Here is a 19,270-nt window from a genome sequence, read left to right as displayed (position 1 = left end):
CTGCAAATAAAAATCAAACCTGTGATTGCCCCACTATTATGGTTAGTGTGAGACAAGTAATTCCTGCAAAATAATGGTTAGAAATTTAGAATCACAGCAATAAGAAAACTAACTATATTGCTATATCCACTAATTTAACCCCAATCTTAAGGACATCTCCAAGTCAGGTTTCTTAGCTCATAGCTACCTCGCCGTCATCCCGGGAGCGCACCCCTCAAGATTCTTCTTGGACAGGCATCCTCTATCCAAGGCCAACGACATATGCATATGTTTGACAACATCAAAATATTTTGGCACATCGATTATCGGCCATGGCGGGCAATGGAGATCTTAATATCTCCATGCTCCATGCTTCGATATTGATTCTCGGCCATGGTGGACAATGGAGATCTTAATATCTCACATGCTTCATGCTTCGAGTTCACATTAATATCCATGGTGCTGATCCCATAGGTTAACACAGTATTATCCACAAGTATGATTCATTAATATAAATAAAGTCATAAACATAATTAAATAAATATAATCCATAAACATACCTTTGTTACCTTCTTTTCTTGGTCTATGTGGCTCTATCCTTAGTCGACCCTTCAATGAATTATTTCTTCTAGATTATATCAATTCTATATTTACTTTCCAAAACTCTTCATTTTCTAATTATAAGGAAAGAAAAAAATATACTTTTTAATTTGTTTTTTTCCAAAAGTCGCAACCTTTCACAATACAAATCCTTTGAAAAAGTCCCAATACTTTAAAATCAAAATATTTTTGAAGAGTCACACTTGTTCATAATTACGATCCTTCAAAAGTTTCGCATCCTTTCAAAATCATTGATACCTTTTCAGAAAGTCGCTTCCTTATTTTTTTCATATTACTTTCCTCTTTCATTTTCCCTTTTTGAACTCCTCTCCTCTTTTCTTCCATTTTTTTACTCTCTAAAATAAACTCTCCTCCCTTTTATAGCTTAATTTTAAGGAGTCATGTCTATTTGTTAAACATCTCTTGACTTTTTATTAGATTTAGTTAATTTATATTATTCTATGTTATATAATTTATTTACTTACATATTTGTGTTTTTTTTAAATTATTAAATTCTATTTAGAAAGTTAACTCTACAATGTTGTCTCTTAATTTTATTTCTTTCTTTACTTATTGAAATTTTATTTATTTTTTAATTATTTAAAATATCATACTAAATATTATTTTATTAATAATATAGATTAGATAATTATTATTTTCTTGTTTTATATTTTAGTATTGGTTTTAATATAACTTTATTATTTATTTAATAACATTGTATTATTTAATAATTATAAAATTCTATCTTAAAATGGGGATATGACAAAACCCTAGCTGATATGATTTTCCTTCTCTTAAACCCTAGCTAGTTGAACCTTGAAACGGTGTGAAACCTGCAAATATGCTTAATGATAAATCCTAGGTGACTTCGCCTCTCAATGTGGAGTTGGGTTTTCATCCATTGTATTGATAAACAAGGGTTTTCGTCTTCAGATGTCTTGTGAACGATAGCCAAAGCTCTCAAGCTTCTCAAAGAGAAATGAAATAAGCCAAGTATATCAAATGACTTGCTCAAATCTCTTTTAATAAGCATTTGATGATATTTCTAGAAGCCCTATTTAAATATAGCCATTTTTAATATTCCTATTTACTCGCAATTGTGAAGAATAACAAATTGACCCCTTATATAATTTTAATCAACTCAAAGTCACTTCATGATTTAATTTTATATTAACCTTATGTCTCCAATATTGGTACCTATATCCATAAAACACTTTATTAAATTATATAAAATCTTACAACTCTCTTGGCAGGATAATAAAGCCACTTTATAAAAAGTCACCTTTATGTTGTCATATCATAAAGTCATTTTGTATGATTTAAGTTTAATTATTATAGCTAAAATTGATTAACTTTAATAATTTGACTTAAATTATTAAACCCTTGACAATCATTAATATCAACTCATGGGAATAAGCCATCCACTTTCCATATATATATATATATATGGTGCAAACCAACCACCTTGGTGACTTATTCTAAATAGTAAGTATGAGTAAGTGCAAGTCAAAGTGTTTTGAATGATCTCCAGATGGCGTGCTGCAAATAAACAAGGACAGCTGAAAAATACTTAAAGAAGCACCAAAATGTCTATTGAAGAGCCTATGGGAACCATAGCCATAGTCTAACCTCTAGGAAAAGCCGATGCCTTAAAAAGGGGACATTAACATTAGCCAGAGAGTTCTTTTGAACCCAAATCTCCAAAACCAAGCATTTTTGTCCTTGAATTGATTGTTGCACACAAGGCTTAAGCTGTCACTGCAACTATCTGAAAAATGTTGTCACCCAAAGGCAACTTAGCTCCACAACATATAGCACCAGCAGGGCACATATTTCTATGCCCCATTTTCCCTCTCAAAGATAGCAATTGAAATTTTAATAAGATTTTTTTTTTCTTTCAAAATAGTTCACACATTGTCATGAATCCTGGCCTGTAACTCTGCATTAATGTGTTCCATATAATCTGTCATGAAGAAGATGACAAGTGTCTTGTGGGTATAACATGTCTGTAAGTTCAATGGGTGTCTTGGGAGTCTGTCTATAAGTTCAATAGCAGTTTGCTAAGCAATTTATCTTTTCACTTTTTGGAATAATGACTCTGTATTGGTAAATGGGATGCTGCATTTGTTTTCAGATGTTTTGTGTAGTTTTAAAATATGAGATATTTATAAGGTATTTAATCAACCATGAGAAGACAGAATGTGCTTCTTGATTGCAGAATATCTCAACCACACATTTGTTTTGGAAGAACATTAGCATGCGTAATTATCTCAACCACCCATTTGTTTTGGAAGAACCACCATGAGTGCACAAATGTTTGTTGGGTCTGTTTGTCAAATATCTCATGTCATTGAATTTTAAATAACCTACTTTTATCAATTGAATGCCTTGAAGGTGCTGCTCAATGCCTGGGAAATCTATATCGGTCATATGGGCACAAAATCACGTCAGGATTGGTTGAGACAAGTAACATCGTTTTGAAACTAATGAAGTACCCTGAGGTGCACTTCTCTTATTTCCTGGTTTCTTCTTTTGATATCATTACATCTGTGGACTGAGATTTGATCTGAAAACTGATTCTTTCTAAATATGAAGGCATGGTGTTTTTTTAAAATCTGATCTTTCAGCAGGAATTCTATGTTATGCCTTTCAAGATAACAATTTTGCAAATTCTGGTTTAGTGGTACAAGCTTCAGGAACTTTTAGTATGTTTGTATTTGTATTGTAGTATGCATTTTCAAAATTTCCCACCCACTCTATAAATATTTGAAATTTTCTGCTCCTATTTTTCTTTCTAAAACTGCAAATTTTATCTGAAAGGAATATCAATTCTTCTGAATAAGAGATAAATGTAAATTCAGATGATACAGAATATTTTTTACAACTGAATAAAAGGATTAACAAATTTAAATAATATTTAAATAATTCTAAAATAATTGTTGTTCTGGCAACTGGTTGGTGCAATGGGGAATTAGTTAAGACAGTTTCTGAATGATGTCTCTGACCAAGATTGACCTTAGGTAGTGGAGGAAGTAAATAAAAAACTAATAAAAATCCCTTCTTGTAGTATCAGCTAGTTTACAACTCCTCACATTCATCAAAGTGCTGATAGTCTAGCTTGATTTATCACCAGAGAATTTTTTTATATGTGCTGGGCTGGGCTTGGTGAGTGGGCCGGCCTTAAGAAACAGACAAGTATTTCTGCTGCACTCCCTCAACCATCGATCAGCATAATACCCCACCAAATGCTCATGGTACACCTAGCCATGATTTGTGTAAACAATTAATGCCCACACTGACTATTTGTTATACCTGCATTGCCATTTAGTACACCCTTTAACTTGTTTATTCACTCTGACAATTGGCATATGTCTGAAAGGATTCACCCTTTGCTGACCTAAACAGCTTCCAAATTATGAAACCATGCTAGTTAAAACATAGTAGCCTCACCGTTGGCAACAAAGAACCAAAGAAACATTGCTCAAAATTGGAGATGCAAACACGATCTGCTTTTACAAGTTTATAGTTAGCAGGCAACATATGAACAACATTCGAAGAATAATGGAATATTCCAACTAGTGTTATCATCTAGGGGATCTTTAACAATCTTTTTAGTAGTTTCATTTGCTTTGTCTTTGAGCTTTCTGTTCAGAACATTATTGGCTTGAACTCTATAGTTCTAAGCTGTCTTATGAGAGATCTCAGATCGCTTATGCGGTCAAGTATTATGACTTACTAAAAATAGTGAGTCTGCCTCAGAGACTCTCAAAACATACTGCCAGCTCACAATGGTCGCCATGATGAACTAACTTAGACCAGCTGCAGGAGCTTGCTAAAAATGGGGACATTACAGTCCTCCCTCCCCAAGATTGCTTGTCCTCAAGCAATCTAGTAGCACATTAAACTCCAACCTCCACCAGTATCCCATAGAAAAATGCGCATGTCGTCCCTACCTTCACTAAATAATTTCCATAAATGCAACACCATCAGAGTAGACAACATAATATGTCTTAGTTATCGATTCTCTGCTGAAATGGCCGGATGTTGGTTCTTATAAGTCTGGATGCTTGGGTGCGTTAGGATGCTGCACGGATTCTCCTTGAAAGCGCATCTTGGGACTGTGGATTCTTGGTGGATGCACTGCAGCGCATCCAACAAGAATCCACAGGTCCAGGATGTGCTTCCTAGGAGAATCCGAGAAGCATCCGTGCTCATCTAGAAAGCACCCGCAGCCAAAACACCTTTTAGATGTCAATTTTAGCATGTATTTAATTGATGATGATGAGAATGTGGATTTTTTAGAGAATCCTTATGATTTTGAATGACTAAATTTGATTAGTGAATTTGAAGTTGAACTATCATGGTGAAGCATTATGCTCTGTAATGGTTCATTTTTGTATATTTCTTGCATTTCTTTGCATATATATATATATGGACACACCCAAATGCATCCAAAATCCCCCCAAAAAAATTCCCCACATCAACACCCCACACCCGCATCAACATCAGAATCAACATCAGTAACTTAGTAACTATGTAAGACTGCACTCAACACTAGTGTTGATGATGTAGAAACCGAAACATCACAAGGAAGCAACTTAATAAGAAGTCTCAATTTACCCTTTCTTTGCACCAACTAAACTATCTTGTCAAACATCATACTTAGGCATAGTCAAACTCCACACTCGATAAATATTGTGTACATGGGGATCAAATATGAAAATGTAGGCACTCCCCACTTTATATACCTCATTGAGGTCTCGATCATCACCATCCAAGCCAACAGATTGCTGTGTGGATTCAACCTCAATCTCATCATAGTATATCCACATAGTACGGTTCACCGCTCCCTTTGGCCTCAAAGCACATGTGTGCCCTTTAGCAAAAGATCCTTTGCACCAAAAGCAAAGTTGTCTCCTCAAATCCTCTTGTGATGCCAAATCATTCTTCCTAGCTGACTTCTCTGTTTCATTAGTAATCGGTAGTGTTCCTCATCTACAGGTGGAGAAGCAGAAGGCTTCAAAGCTTAGTTACTAGATTCGTGCCCTAGAGGCTGGATCCGGATTTGGATCTGTGGCTAGATTCATTCGGGTTTTTTTTTTTTTTTTTTGCCTGATTATTTTCTTATAATCATTATGGATTTGATCCATAGATTCATACCAGAATCATAGATTCATACTTTGAAATGATTTAGTTTTAGAATTATGTATACCTCTCATTTTTTATAATATATAATGCACATATATATTTATATATATAAATATACATGAATCATAATTGAGAAAAAAAAATCATGAATCCATGGATCCAATTCATGTGCCCGAATCAGATTCGTTTCACAAATTGGTAATTAGGCTTCAAGCAAACTTGCTGCAAGAGGTGGATGACTCAAGGTCTTTAGCCTTTCTCATTGCCTCGTGCAAAGTGGGTGGGTCCAAGGACTTAACCTACCCTCGAAGTGGCTCAACCAATCCCTCCATAAAAAGCATAAGTCTCCTCCGCTCAAAGATTTGTATACCATCATTGAAAGCCTTTGGAACTTACTAATGAAAGCTTGAAGGTCATCAGATTGTCTTAGCTGAGTAACTCTTGGAAGTATACCTCGAGATCATCTCTATCAAACCGCTCTATCAATCTGCCTACGAACTCCTGATAGGAAGCAATCTGATCATGATGTAGGGAGACTAGCCCATGGTACCACTAGTCATGAGCTACTCCATCTAAATGCAACACAACAAATCTGATAACATCCTCCCTAGTCATAAGACACAATGCCAAATATGTATCCAGCTGATGGACCCAAGCTTGAGCTGTTGCCTTCCGACTGCCATCAAAGGTCATCTTACTGGCTACCTCTCACAAATTTGATTGCCTAGGTTTGTGTCTATTAGGTGCAAACCTACCTCTAGTATGTTCCTGCTTTTGTGTTAGGAATCTATTAAAATTAAGGTTCTGCTTGATGGTTTGCAAAAGAGCATCCCACTCAACAAAGTGTGCCACAACAACATCGAGGAAAGGTGCAGCCTCAGTCTTGGTATTGGCCGTGTAAGCCTCTGGTCTGAGAAAAGTAGGCTACCGTGGCCTATCATGTGCACCAGTATACCTCATCTTGTGAATCTTGTCATTAGTCCTAACTTGGTCCTCTGCTCTAATCATATCACAACTTTAGACCTGTCATCAACTCAAGACCTATGTGAACTGACTTAATCATCTCGAGCCCCTCTCTCCCCCCTCCGATTTCTAGGGAGTGCAATATGTTACAGTATGTTAGATAGTTGCTGCATCACATTAGCAACATGGTGTTGACCTTGTGCGAGGTTCTCAGTGTCTCCCTAGGCTCTTTGTCAATGTTGGAACTTGTACCAACATCTTTATATCTTGTACCGGCTGAACCTCTTGAACCACTAGCATCCCTGTCACCCATATTACCAAATTGAATCTTAGGTTCTCCATCACCAGGTGAAGGCGTGTGCCCTCTGCTGGTGTAATATCTACGTGGAATAAATCTTTGAGCCATGTTGTAACCCAATTCCTTGCAGGCTGGGAGGGAAACGCTTTGATACCCTTGTAATGAGCCCAAGTTGGTTTTAACTGACAATGCTGGCTCTAACCTGAACAATGAATTGAATGCAAATTCCAGACTCAAAATGCAATACCAATTCGCTATACAACAAAAAAAAATGGACTCTCGGATCAAGAAGAATCATTTCTTATTATGAACTCTCAACTTCTAAACCCTGACAAGAAAATTATCAAAAAGCACTAGACAAGAGATGAATCTAATTGCTTCATGAAGCCTCTTTTATAAAGCACTTGGCTTCTCCTATACACCTTGCATTAAAGTTGCTTCATTAACAATATAAATAACTTTCAAGCACATGGCTTAGTGAAGACACTTTTTACTTACGAGGCTTCTCAATTACACTTTCAATTTGTAACATAAAAAAGATAAAGTCTCTTAATAATTAAAATCCCCATAAATAACTTATTATATAAACTCCCCGAATACACCTAGTCTACTACTAATGAAAATCAACCGCTAGTGCCTCCACTACATTGCTAAATATAGAAATCACCTCAAAATAGACTGACCAAAAATACAAGTCTGCCTCAGAGACCCTCAAAACATATTGCCAACTCATGAGGGTTGCCATGATGAATTGACTTAGACTAGCTGCAGGAGCCTGCTAAAAATGGGGACATTATATTTTAGGTGAATATATTGTTTATTTCCAATAGTAATAGTTCTCATAAGACATCCAGAATATTTATATAAATAAGCACTAAGTTGGGAATTAGAGTCAATTAAGGTTGAATCCCAAGAGGGGACATTTCATAGGGCGAGGAGTGACTCCCATTTAAATCGCAATTGGTAGACTAGGGCGAATCTTGTGCCTTGAAAATGACACATGAGGACACTCAATTCCAACTGTTATTGCAAACTCAAAGAAATAAATGACTTTGCGATGGTTTCCTATGGATGCCAACCACCTCCTAATAAATGGCTCCAAGAAGTTTTTGATAAAGAAAACAGGTTTTGAAGGGCCCCTGAAACCCTTTACAACGCTAGAGAATAAAACATTAAAAGGCCAAGCTAACAAAAAATAGAGGTAAAAAAGGACAAGGACCAAAAAGTCCAACAAGAAAGGCCATCAACACAAGGACAACTTGAAACAACACAAAAGAGACAATTAGAACTAGGAATCCATATTCATAAGGAGGTTCGCAGCCTCCTCCAGAGAGTCCATCTTTCCAGCAGCCTCTTTGATCTCAGTGAGCTCATTGTTGTACTCAGAGACTTTCTTCTTCTTGCTGGACCTAGTCCTGCTCCCTGGGCCTTCCGTCTCAGCTCCAACACCCCCATCATCTGCAATGATCATCGCCTTTTCCATTTCCTTGCCCTCTAGTTTTTTGATTAGAGCCTTGAGGTTTTCATTGGAGGCCTTCAGGATATGGTAGCTTTGGTTAGCTATGCCCTGCAGAGTAGCTTGAGTGGCATCCACTTTGTTGGTAAGATCCAACACTTTAGCTTCAAGGCTATAAAAGGTAGCAAGGTCAACATATTGGTTGGACTCAGCTGTGTCCTCTTCCATAGTTATCTTCTTTCCTTATAGAAGACTCATTCTTTCCTTAATCTCAACAATTTGGTGGAACAACCATTTAATGGACTTGAAGTTGTCTGTCATGCTGTTCTTATCATTGTTGAGAAAATTGAAGTTAGCTTCCTTGCTAAAGTCACTCATGATCAACATCGCAGGGTCGATGATCTTTTGGAGTCCCACCTTCCCTTTCAGGTCCTCATGAATTTGCAGGTTGATAGTTTTTCTAGCTATCCCTAGGGGAATATTGTCCATGTTCATGTTTTTTCAAGTTGTCACCCTCCCTTTAACAGAGGCAGTTACTGTCACATTTTTATCTTTCATCTGTTCTTCCATAGGGTTGGTGAGAGTCTCAAACCCTCACTATTCTCCCAAGTCCATATCGTTGATAGTCATAGGGCTCTATTCCCTGTTCTCCACATATCTCGTGGTCTCCTCTTGATATGGCCGCTTATTTTCCTTGGGGGTCTTTCTCACAGCCTCTTCCTCCCCTTCCGTTTCCATCTCTGCACCTTCCTCATCATTTTTAGAAGATGACTTCCTTGCTTTTTTCTTCTGAGGTTTCTTGGTCTTTTTATCCTTGCTTTGTCTCTTAGCCATGCTAGACTTCCGACCATGTACATAACCTCCATATCCATGTCTGTGTCATCCTCACCAGAGCTGAGATCATCTTCAGAATCATCATGGTTGCCATTGTTAGCCCTTTTTTATAGCTGATCTCTGATAGTTTTCCTTTTGGCATTTTTCTTCTTACTCTTGCTGGGCTTAGAGTCCTCAGAGTCAAGGCAATCACTGTCCTCCTCACCTGAGGAATCTCGTCCTTGTCAGAATCATCCCCTTCACCCTCTGTAGTCTTGGTGTCGATGAACTTCCCTACATTGTTAGCTTTAATGTCCTCATAAATGAAAATGAGGAGCGTGAGGCCACCATGAAGAGGGGGATTGGTAATACTCTGATCTCTAACCCCATTGATGCTATTGTTCAGCGAGGAGTACAAATAAAATGGAATAGAAATCTTAACATTATGCCTAATGTGATTTAGCATAATAAAATGATACGTATAAACCCTAGAGAACCTACCATTAAGGGTAATGTAGGAAACAATTGCCCTAAGAATAAACCTCCATAATTTCTTTAGAGACTTGGACTGAAAGTAGGTAATACCTTTTTTCTTCACCAGTTTCTTCTTCTCCTTGGGCATCTTTGGGAAGGTGTCCACTGCAGAGTCAGAGATCTTCCTGTCTCTGTAAAACTTCTTGCCAACAATTGGAATGCCCGTGACCTTGGAGATATACTCCTCAATGATAGAGTACTTCCTACCATTCATAGTCAAGCAGCCCTCATTCCAATTCTGAAGAAACAACTAGGTAACTTGGGGATTACCCCCATGCAATTTCGTGAAAGAAGTTTCCAGGAAGTTATTAAAGGGCAACATGACTTATTATTTACCATTTTATTACTTATTATTTTATAATAATATTAATTAATTAAAGTTGTCTGCATCATATTATTTGAATTTGGTGTTGGAGATTGTAGCTGCAAGATAGATCTTTATCTTTAGAAATATGGGCATTATTATTGTTATGGTCACCTTCAATTGAAAAGGACATTTATGACAAATTATCTTATTAAATATTAAGACATGTGTCATACAACATGCTTTGAGGCATGGAAATACAAAGAGTTGTATATGAAAATAAAGAGTTATGTTTTGGGAAATTGAAGAGAGGTCAGGTTGTAATGTGAAGAGTCTCTCTATATGTTATACATATTGCATCAAACGAAAGACATTGTACACTTGAATTTTATTATTAATAAAGTGATCTTTTGTTGTGTGGTTGGGTTTCTCCCTTCATTCTACAAGGGTTTTCCTAGGGTAATTTCTTGTGTATGTTGTATCTATTTTGGCTATTCTTTATTGTTGTTTATCATTTATTTCTAGGCAAATATCCAACATGGTATCAGAGCCAAGTTTTTGATAACAACAATTAAGGATTATCTGAGTTCAATCTTTAAGTGTTGATTTAATAAATCTTCTACCTAAGATTCTCTTTTGTTAATACTTCAACATGTTGTACCCACCTCTTCCTTGTTGTGCATTTCCTTTATTTTATTTTGGTGTTGCTGTTATTTTGACTCCTGCTTTTCAAGGTTTCTATGTTCGTGTGGTTCCTCAACATGAGAGTTTTCTATATTGACTTTAGTTTTTTTATGGTAGCTTGTTCTTCTCTGCCAACATCTTTCCTATCTCCTTGAGTGCCGTTTTGCATTATTTTTCAAAGCTCTTCATATTGGTCACTGTCATCTTCTTTTTTAGCATCGGTTTTTTTGTTATAGAATGCCTTAGCATCTATCTAGGATCTACGTGCATTCTCTCATACTTGTCGACAGTGCCAATTATGAAGATATCTATTCAAGCACTTATGTCAGGTGTTCACAGTTGCTCGATTGATCTTTGCATTCCATCCCTAGTATTGCTTCTGTGAAGTAAATTAAATGCCACAACCTTCAATCTCATCAGCATAAAATTGAAATGTACTCCTGGGAGAAATTTTCCATTCGCACATCTTGCAAGTTTTCGTGTCCTTGCCAAATTCTGTTCCAAAGAGTGGAACATTAAATATTCTTTGGAGGTAGGTTTGTATTCAGTTGGTTATAGATGTAATGACCTTGAAGGAGAAGTTCACGTTCAAGATGTTATATCATGGATTTTTTGTGAAGTAGCCTCGATATTCGCTAGAGAAGATAGAGTGTGGAATTCGATGGCTAGCACTCTAATAGATATGTCATGAATGGTGATCTCGCTGGGCATCCTCTATTCTCTAGGGCCACCCCTCTGGCCTCCATTGTTGCCATGGAGATCGACCACAAAGACTTGAATGATGTACTTTCTGACAACAATCCTACCGTTACTGATTTCTTCAATTCATTTCAAGATGTTCTAATGACAGTGACATTGACTGATCAAACCATGCAGGAGTCTTTGTGAGCGAGAAGAGTCGAGAGAGCCAATTAAACCAAGATCATGAGCACTAATAAAATTTGATTGCCAGGGAGAACTGTAGGCATGGTGAAAGCACATAGTTCTTCTTCGTCGACGGTTACACAAAATGTAATATCCCTCCAGGTTTGTCTTTGTAAAGACAACTATATATATATATATCATATTAATTATTATATATTAGTTTCTATTCTATGGATGAATATAATTTAATTAATAAAGTTTGATGCTGGGAAATAATAATAATAGCAAATAATAAAACTTGTTAATAGTTAATTTGGAAGTTTACTAGAATTTCACTTGAATTCATTAAGTTAAAGAAGGCAGCGTGGAAGGGGAAAAGGGTATGATACGAATAGATTGAATGTCATGAAGACTGAGTAAGTGATACTAGTGTATCCTTTCATCAACCAATATTGACCTAGTGGATCAAAAGGTGATAGAGATTGTAGTACCAAGCAACAAAAGAAATGTGGCATATTCCTGAGAAATTGAGGGTCTATGGTGGCATTGAATTGATGGTTATCACAAACTGGAGAAGGATTGTATTTGTCCATACTGTGGAACTATTCTGAAATCCTTTTGTCAGGAAGTTAACCTAACCCAGTGGAGACACAAGGAAAAATTGTGTTGAAACTTGGAATTATTATACTTATCTCTCCGTGTTAATACATAACTTTTTGTGTAGATTGCTTGCTAGATTTCTATTTGTTTTGTTTGGCTGGAAAAAGACTATCTATTATGGTGGTCGTATCTTCGAAGAAGTTGGAAATATATGATACAACGACACTCTTTCTTGAAGAACTGAACATGGTTGAAGTTGGCATTGCATTATTGGCACAGACGAGGTATTTATCGCGTGATCAGAGAAGCTAGAGATCTAAGGTGGTTAAGACAGTAGAGGAATAGCCAAAGTTGAAGGTTTGGACACGGTACGAATTCTAAATCATAATGTTCGAAATATAATGTGGCTGGAATGTGATTTCTCCAATTTTTGAGTACATGCTATATTGTTGTAAGCCATATGCATGATCATGTGTAAGTCAAATTCTCTTGTATTCTGTAGTTACTTTTCACCAAGTGATGAAGTTTCCATCACATATTTGAAGCATTTAGTAAATGTAATAAACATTCTGTGGCAGTAAATTATTTGTTATTTCAAGTTTTTTGGAGCATTCAGAATTTTGGACATTGATGTGGGATTATATATTATTTCAACTTCAAACTTAGGATTAGGAATCTCATAGTGGTATCAGAGCCTTGCTACCTTCCAACCTAAGGAAAAATTCATAGATCATACATATGCAAAAAGGACATTATAATTTCCGTAATAACTGAGTTAGACAAAACATGGATCCTAACACTCTAGTAGAGTCATCTAGTTCATCCATATAGATTGATGTCGAAGATAGTCATACAAAACTAGAGGAATAGATAATTTTGGAACAAAATAATAACAATGGGAGAAGTAGATGATACTAGGGATCTTATAGTAGCATTAATTAGGAGCCAATAGGATATGCAGAACAATGTTAATCATATGACTAATTTGATGACTCAATTTATGGCCCACAATCTTAATCAAAATCAGAATAATGCAAGGAGAAATGGTGGTCGGGAGGATCATTCAGTAAATAACCTGCCTTAGGGTTATACAACCTCAAGGCCTTCCATGTCTACCTTTATCCCTAGGAATCCACAGCCTGAAAGAGAGTCCTCTATTATAGAATTACAAGAAGAAGGGATGAATTTAGATCGTCAATGACTTTTAGAGAATACTTGGATGTTAGGATGAAGGCTATTTTCTGTCATGGTGATGCTGCCTGGTCAGCACAATGTTTTATCTCCACCAAAGTAACGTGTTTTGAATCGAAGCATTATCAAGATGATTTGTTACAGATTTTAGATTCACATAGTTTGGTTTTCAGTGATATACGCCTAGGAGTACAAACAGATAGAGGTTTTGAACATACTATTGAACTAGAAGAAGGGGCAAAGCTAGTCACCACTACTCCATATAGACATCCTAAGGCATTCAAAGATGAAATAGAAAAGGCCATTAAGGAGTTGTTGGATATGGGACATATTAGGCCCAACTTGAGTCCATTTGCTTCATCCGTAGTGCTGGTTAAAAAGAAAGATGAGACTTTACGCATGTGTATAGATTACTATGGCCTCAATAAAAAGACCATAAAAAACAGCTTGTCTATTCACTAAATCGATGAATTGTTAGATGAATTACATGATGCTGTGTATTTTTCTAAAATTGATTTCAGGTTAGAATATCACCAGATTAAGTTAAGGGAACAAGATATTCATAAAACTGCTTTCCGTTGTCATTATTATTATTAAGAATTTTTAGTCATGCCTTTTGGGTTGACAAGTGCTTCGGCAACATTTCAGTCTTGTATGAATCATATTTTTGATAAACAACTGAGAAAATTTTTGCTAGTTTTCTTTGATGATATACTGATTTACAAGAAGACTTGGGAGGAACACCTGCGACATATTGATGAGACTTTGGGTATAATGGAATTGCAATCTCTTTATGCAAAAGCCTCTAAATGTGAATTTGGTATGACATAAATTTTATATTTGGGTCACATAATCAATGCTAAAGGTGTATAGGTACATTAGGAGAAGATTAGAGTCATTTTGGATTGGTCACCTCCATGAAATTTTTCAGATTTAAGAGGTTTCTTTGGCTTATGCAGTAATTACAAGAGATTCATTAGAGGATTCTCACAACTTGGAGCACCGCTAATAGGTCTTACCAAAAGGGGACATTTAGGTGGATTGAGGGAGCCCAATAGGTATTTGATAAACTTAAAGAGGTAATGAGCTCTTGCCTAGTTCTTGCACTTCCAGATTTGAATCAACCTTTTGTATTAGAATGTGATGCATTTGGTAAAGGAATAGGAGCAGCCTTAATGCGGAGTAAGCATCGTATAGCTTATGAAAGCAGGAAACTCAACAATGTTGAAAGGTTGTATTCAATAAATGATAAGGAAATGTTAGCAATAATTCATGCATTGGTTAAATTTCGATAGTATCTGCTTGGTGGTAGATTTGTGGTTCGACTTCGAATTGATCATAACAGTTCGAAATATTTCTTGGGCCAAAGAGACTTCAATGACAGGGAATAGAAGTGGATTAGTAAGATCCAAGCTTATGATTTTGTAATTGAATATGTTAAAGGTAAGAACAATGTGGTTGCCAATCCATTATCCAGGAAATTTGCAACCAATGCTATATTAGGGGCAACAACGAATTGGAAATCACTTTTATTAGTGGAATATTCTAAGAATGCATTTGCACATGATTCATTGGATGGGAATGTCCAGGATGATAGATACAAGATTGTGAATGATGTTATTCACTACAAGGATAGGATCTTTCTCGTACTTGACTCTAAATTAAAATTGAGAATTATGCAAGCAGTTCATGATTTACCCTTGGCAGGTCATCTAGGTTACTTCAAAACTTACCAGCAAATTCGTGAACGATTCACATGGAAAGGGCTCAAGGATGACGTGCTGCGGTATGTCAAGGAATGCATTACATGTTATTAGAATAAATCCGAGCACTCTAGCAGGATTGTTACAGCCTTTATCCATTCCAGAACAGAATTAGGAAAGTATTTCTGTGGATTTCATTACCAGATTACCTCAAGCATAAGTTAAAGATTGCATTTTTGTAGTAGTTGATAAACTAACAAATTTGTGCATTTCTTTGCAAGTATTACAGAGCTTACAACTGTTCAGATCACAGAACTATTTTGCAAGGAAGTTTTTGCTTGCATGGTTTACCAAAGAATATAATCAGTGATTGAGATAGTAGGCTTTTGAGCATCTACTGGGAGGAATTGTTGAGGTTAATAGGTACAAAATTAAATCACAACACCAACTACCATCCACAAATAGATGGTCAGGCATAAATTGTAAATAAATGGGTTGAAATTTATCTCCACAATTATGTTGTTGGGCATCAAAAAGCATGGGTTTGATGTTTACATATGGGAGAATATTGTTACAATATGTCCTATCATATGTCTATTGGTATGAGTCCTTTCAAAGCTTTGTATGTATATGATGCTTATCTTTTGTTGATCTTGCTTTTGACCATAGTAATGTGCCCAAGTCACATAATTGGCTTTAGGAATGTTAGGATATTTTAAAAGCACTTAAGGAAAACTAGCAAGTTGCACAGAATCAATAAAAAAATTATTCAGATAGGAAATGCATAGAGCGCAATTTTGAGAAGGAAAGTTGGTGTATCTTAGATTGCAGCCATATCGTCAATCTTCGATCAAACATAGTGGAGCAAAAAAATTGAAGCCTCCTTTCTATGGGCCTTATTAGATTGTTGGGAAAATTGGTACAGTTGCTTATGAATTAGATTTACCCGAAGGCTGTTGTATACATAATATCTTTTATGTTTCTTGTTTGAAGAAGGCCTTAGGTAAACATGTGACCATCTTAGCCGAATTGCCACCCTTGGATTCAAAAGGGAAATTGGAAACTATACCTGATTTTTTTCTTGGATACCTGTGAACGCCATTTGGGCAGTTGATCTGTTTACTGCATAGGTTAATTAAGAAATGCACATAGATAATGAACACGAACAGCAATACTCCTTTATTTGCATAAGCCACAAATTACATAACTGGTCATGAGATGCTTTACAATGACCCAAGAGGTTGTATAAATACTTTTCGCCGAACCTTCTAGAAGAGGTCCGTCAGCTACAAAACAATCCTAATCTACCCGTTAGCCCGTCGGCTACAAAATCTTTATTGACGACAACACCTTGTCGGCTACAGTTTCTACCGACGACATCATCCCCCCCAAAAGAAAAGTTGTCTCCCGACGACTAACAAAATAGGAGACAACCACATACAATAAAACAAAAAATACTAGAGAGAAGGTGGTGCCCCTGAAGAATGCTGCTGCCGATGCAACTCATAGACTTGTTTCGTTCGGATGCTCAAATCCTTTTGTATCCGTGAATTAACCTCGATAGCCTCCTTCAGGAGAAGCGCCGCATCCATAGCCTGCTTCCTTGCTACCTGTAACTCCTGTTCTGCTGCATCCTTATTTCGTACAGCCGCTTCCTTATCCTGCAACAACACTGCCCTTTCAGCTGCCCAAGCTACCTGCTGAGTGGCGAAATCCGCTGCTAACTTCTCTCTAGCCTCCCTCTCAACCGCTAGAGATTTCTCGGCCGCAATCCTGTCTGCTGCCCTGTCCGCCTCCGCGCGCCTGCGGCCATAATAATTCTCCTTATACAGTGCCACGATCTCATGTGCCAGCTTCTTCAGTGGAGTGTTGCGTGGCCCCAGCTTCGGCTCACTGGTCCAATCCGCCAACATCTCTGGTGTCTCGATTGCTGGCCAACCCCTCTCCTCAAAACATGAACGAAACCGCTGCAGACAGATCTCCCTGATGAAAGCTCAAACCAAATGCCACTCCCTTCGTCGAGCCATAGCCTGCAATGCCACATCATGTCCCTTCCGCAACACAACCTTCATAGCCCTAAGGTAGTCTCTCCACCTGTCCTCATCCGACCCATAATCCTCCTTTGCAAAGCCCTCCATCGTCCATTCGGCATCACTATTTTGTTCCTCATCTGCGGGGAGCATGCCCACATCCGGTGTGGCCTCCTCTGCTCTCGGCGCAACCACGGCCTGTGACACCCCCACCTCCTGAGGCTTTGGTACTGTAGCTGATACTCCTAGGTGCCCGGGGCACTAGATGGACGGACCAACCTTGACAGGGATAAGTAGGAACTGTTGTCTCAAGAAAGCATTGGCTCTATCCATCACCTCCTGCTGCTCTGACTGTGCGGACTCCATGCTCTCCTCCTGCTGTGCTGGCTGGGCTAAGTGGACTGTCTGTATTGGTTCGGCGGATGCTAACAAAGAAGATGAAACGGTGATGACTGCATCACAATCAATCACCTCCAAGCAAACTTGGGGCTCAAGCTCTGGCGCTGGTAATTCGACACTCTGCAAGGCTGGCTCCACTGAGACAACATGTGCTATGGCCACAGAAAAAGTCTCTCCCGGAGTGGTTGCTAGTGTAACAACAGTTGGCGGCAGTGGGACACGCTCTACTACTGCCCGAGGGGCATCTGCTATGTTTGGCGAGGTCATCACAACCGGTGCATGACGCTGACCAAAAGGGGGAATGTGTGACGTGGGAGTGGACAAGTGTGCCGAAGTTGACAACTGTGGTGGGGTGAAAAATGTGGGCTTACTATCTGCTGGTTCGCTGCCAACCTCTGCGGAAGTACTCTCTTCTTCATCCCCCGCCCCGCTGCTTTGTGAAGTCTCCTCTCGTCCACTGTCAGTGTCCCCGTGTGCCACCTGCAATCCTCGAAATACCTTTTCCTGTCCCGTGGCTGTCCCACCTGTGTCCATATGTCTCCAATAAAATATCTAAGGCTCTCCCTGTGCCAACTTCCCTTGAGGTGGCGCTTCAAAATCATCCATGGGTATCTGATTAACCGCTGCCTCCAGAAACAAGCTAATCGCATGATATGGCATAAAGAATGTGCGGTGTTGAAGCGTCATGAATTCCTCCATTCTGTCGGAAAGGACTGAGGCTCAATCATACACCGTACCCTGCATGATGCCATTCATGAATATAACTTGTGGCAATGCAATATCTAAAGCCCAAGTCGCACCCATCAACCTACTCTTGACCACATCCATAATGCACCTCCAGTGACCCTCTCGAATGAAATCTCTGCGGAGCCCTCTGCATTTCGACCCCCTAACTACTGAATCCATCTCCTCGGGTGAAAGATCGCAACCCGCTAGCCGTATCCAATGTTCCTTTCGTTCCTGAGAGAGCTTGTGGTTCTTTATTTCCACCTTCTTACCGTCGGGGCCAGGAATGCCTAAAACCCTCATGAAATCCCTAGGCTTAAAAGAGACTGTCATCCGGTGCTTTTTATACAAGAATGTGCTTGTTTTGGTGTGCCGATTATATGCTTCTATCATGGTCCTCAATATTGATTCGAATAACCGGGTGGAAAATACTGGAAGCTGGATGGCCCAATGTACCTGTGCCCGTATCAAAATCTGCTTAATCTAGTCTGCCTCTGGAGTCTCCTGCCACCATTTTCGGCATTCGGTGCCATTAAGACCCTCAAACTGGACGGTGAGATGAGTTAGTTCCTCCCTGACCTTCTGTTTTTTGCTACTGGAACCCGATGGGCCTGCCACTCGAATCCCAGACGCCAAAAGCCTTGCATTCTTTTCCATATTTGCCGCCAGCTGACTCTTCCACTGCTTCCGTTTGCCTGCCGATTCCATGCAATAACGGCTTATTCCTCCTTATATAAGTTTCCTCCGTCCATTGCAAGAAAAATTCCATCCCGCGGAAGATGCAAAAGAATATGCTGTAACCAATCTGAGCACACCTTTCCTGCAGAAAAATAAGGCAGCGGGTAACCTCGAGAGGAATCTAGAATCTTTGTCAACAATGAGAAACGATACACACCCAAACAGGCTTTTCCTTTGAAATTTCTCCTTTGGCAATGAGAACAAAACTCTGAGAATCAAAGATCACAGTGGGAGTAGATT

The 19,270-nt window shown here is 38.2% G+C and overlaps 1 protein-coding gene across 8 annotated transcripts in view; it reads left to right on the top strand.

The window, feature by feature from the left end:
• Window positions 1–19,270, top strand: part of SWEETIE (HEAT repeat-containing protein) — a 314,166-nt gene that overhangs the window by 10,552 nt on the left and 284,344 nt on the right. For all 8 annotated transcript variants that reach the window (XM_089806951.1, XM_089806947.1, XM_089806950.1 and 5 more), the window contains exon 3: window positions 2,974–3,080. In XM_089806951.1, the coding sequence (XP_089663077.1) occupies window positions 2,974–3,080 (107 nt within the window). The remainder of the gene's footprint in view (window positions 1–2,973; window positions 3,081–19,270) is intronic.

Source organism: Cupressus sempervirens, chromosome 10 (genome assembly GCF_028749045.1).
Source record: "Cupressus sempervirens isolate cs-2001-9-10 chromosome 10, ASM2874904v1, whole genome shotgun sequence".
Taxonomy (NCBI): Eukaryota; Viridiplantae; Streptophyta; class Pinopsida; order Cupressales; family Cupressaceae; genus Cupressus; species Cupressus sempervirens.
The sequence above is the reverse complement of the archived record's forward strand: the minus strand, read 5'-3'. Positions and strand labels throughout refer to the sequence as shown.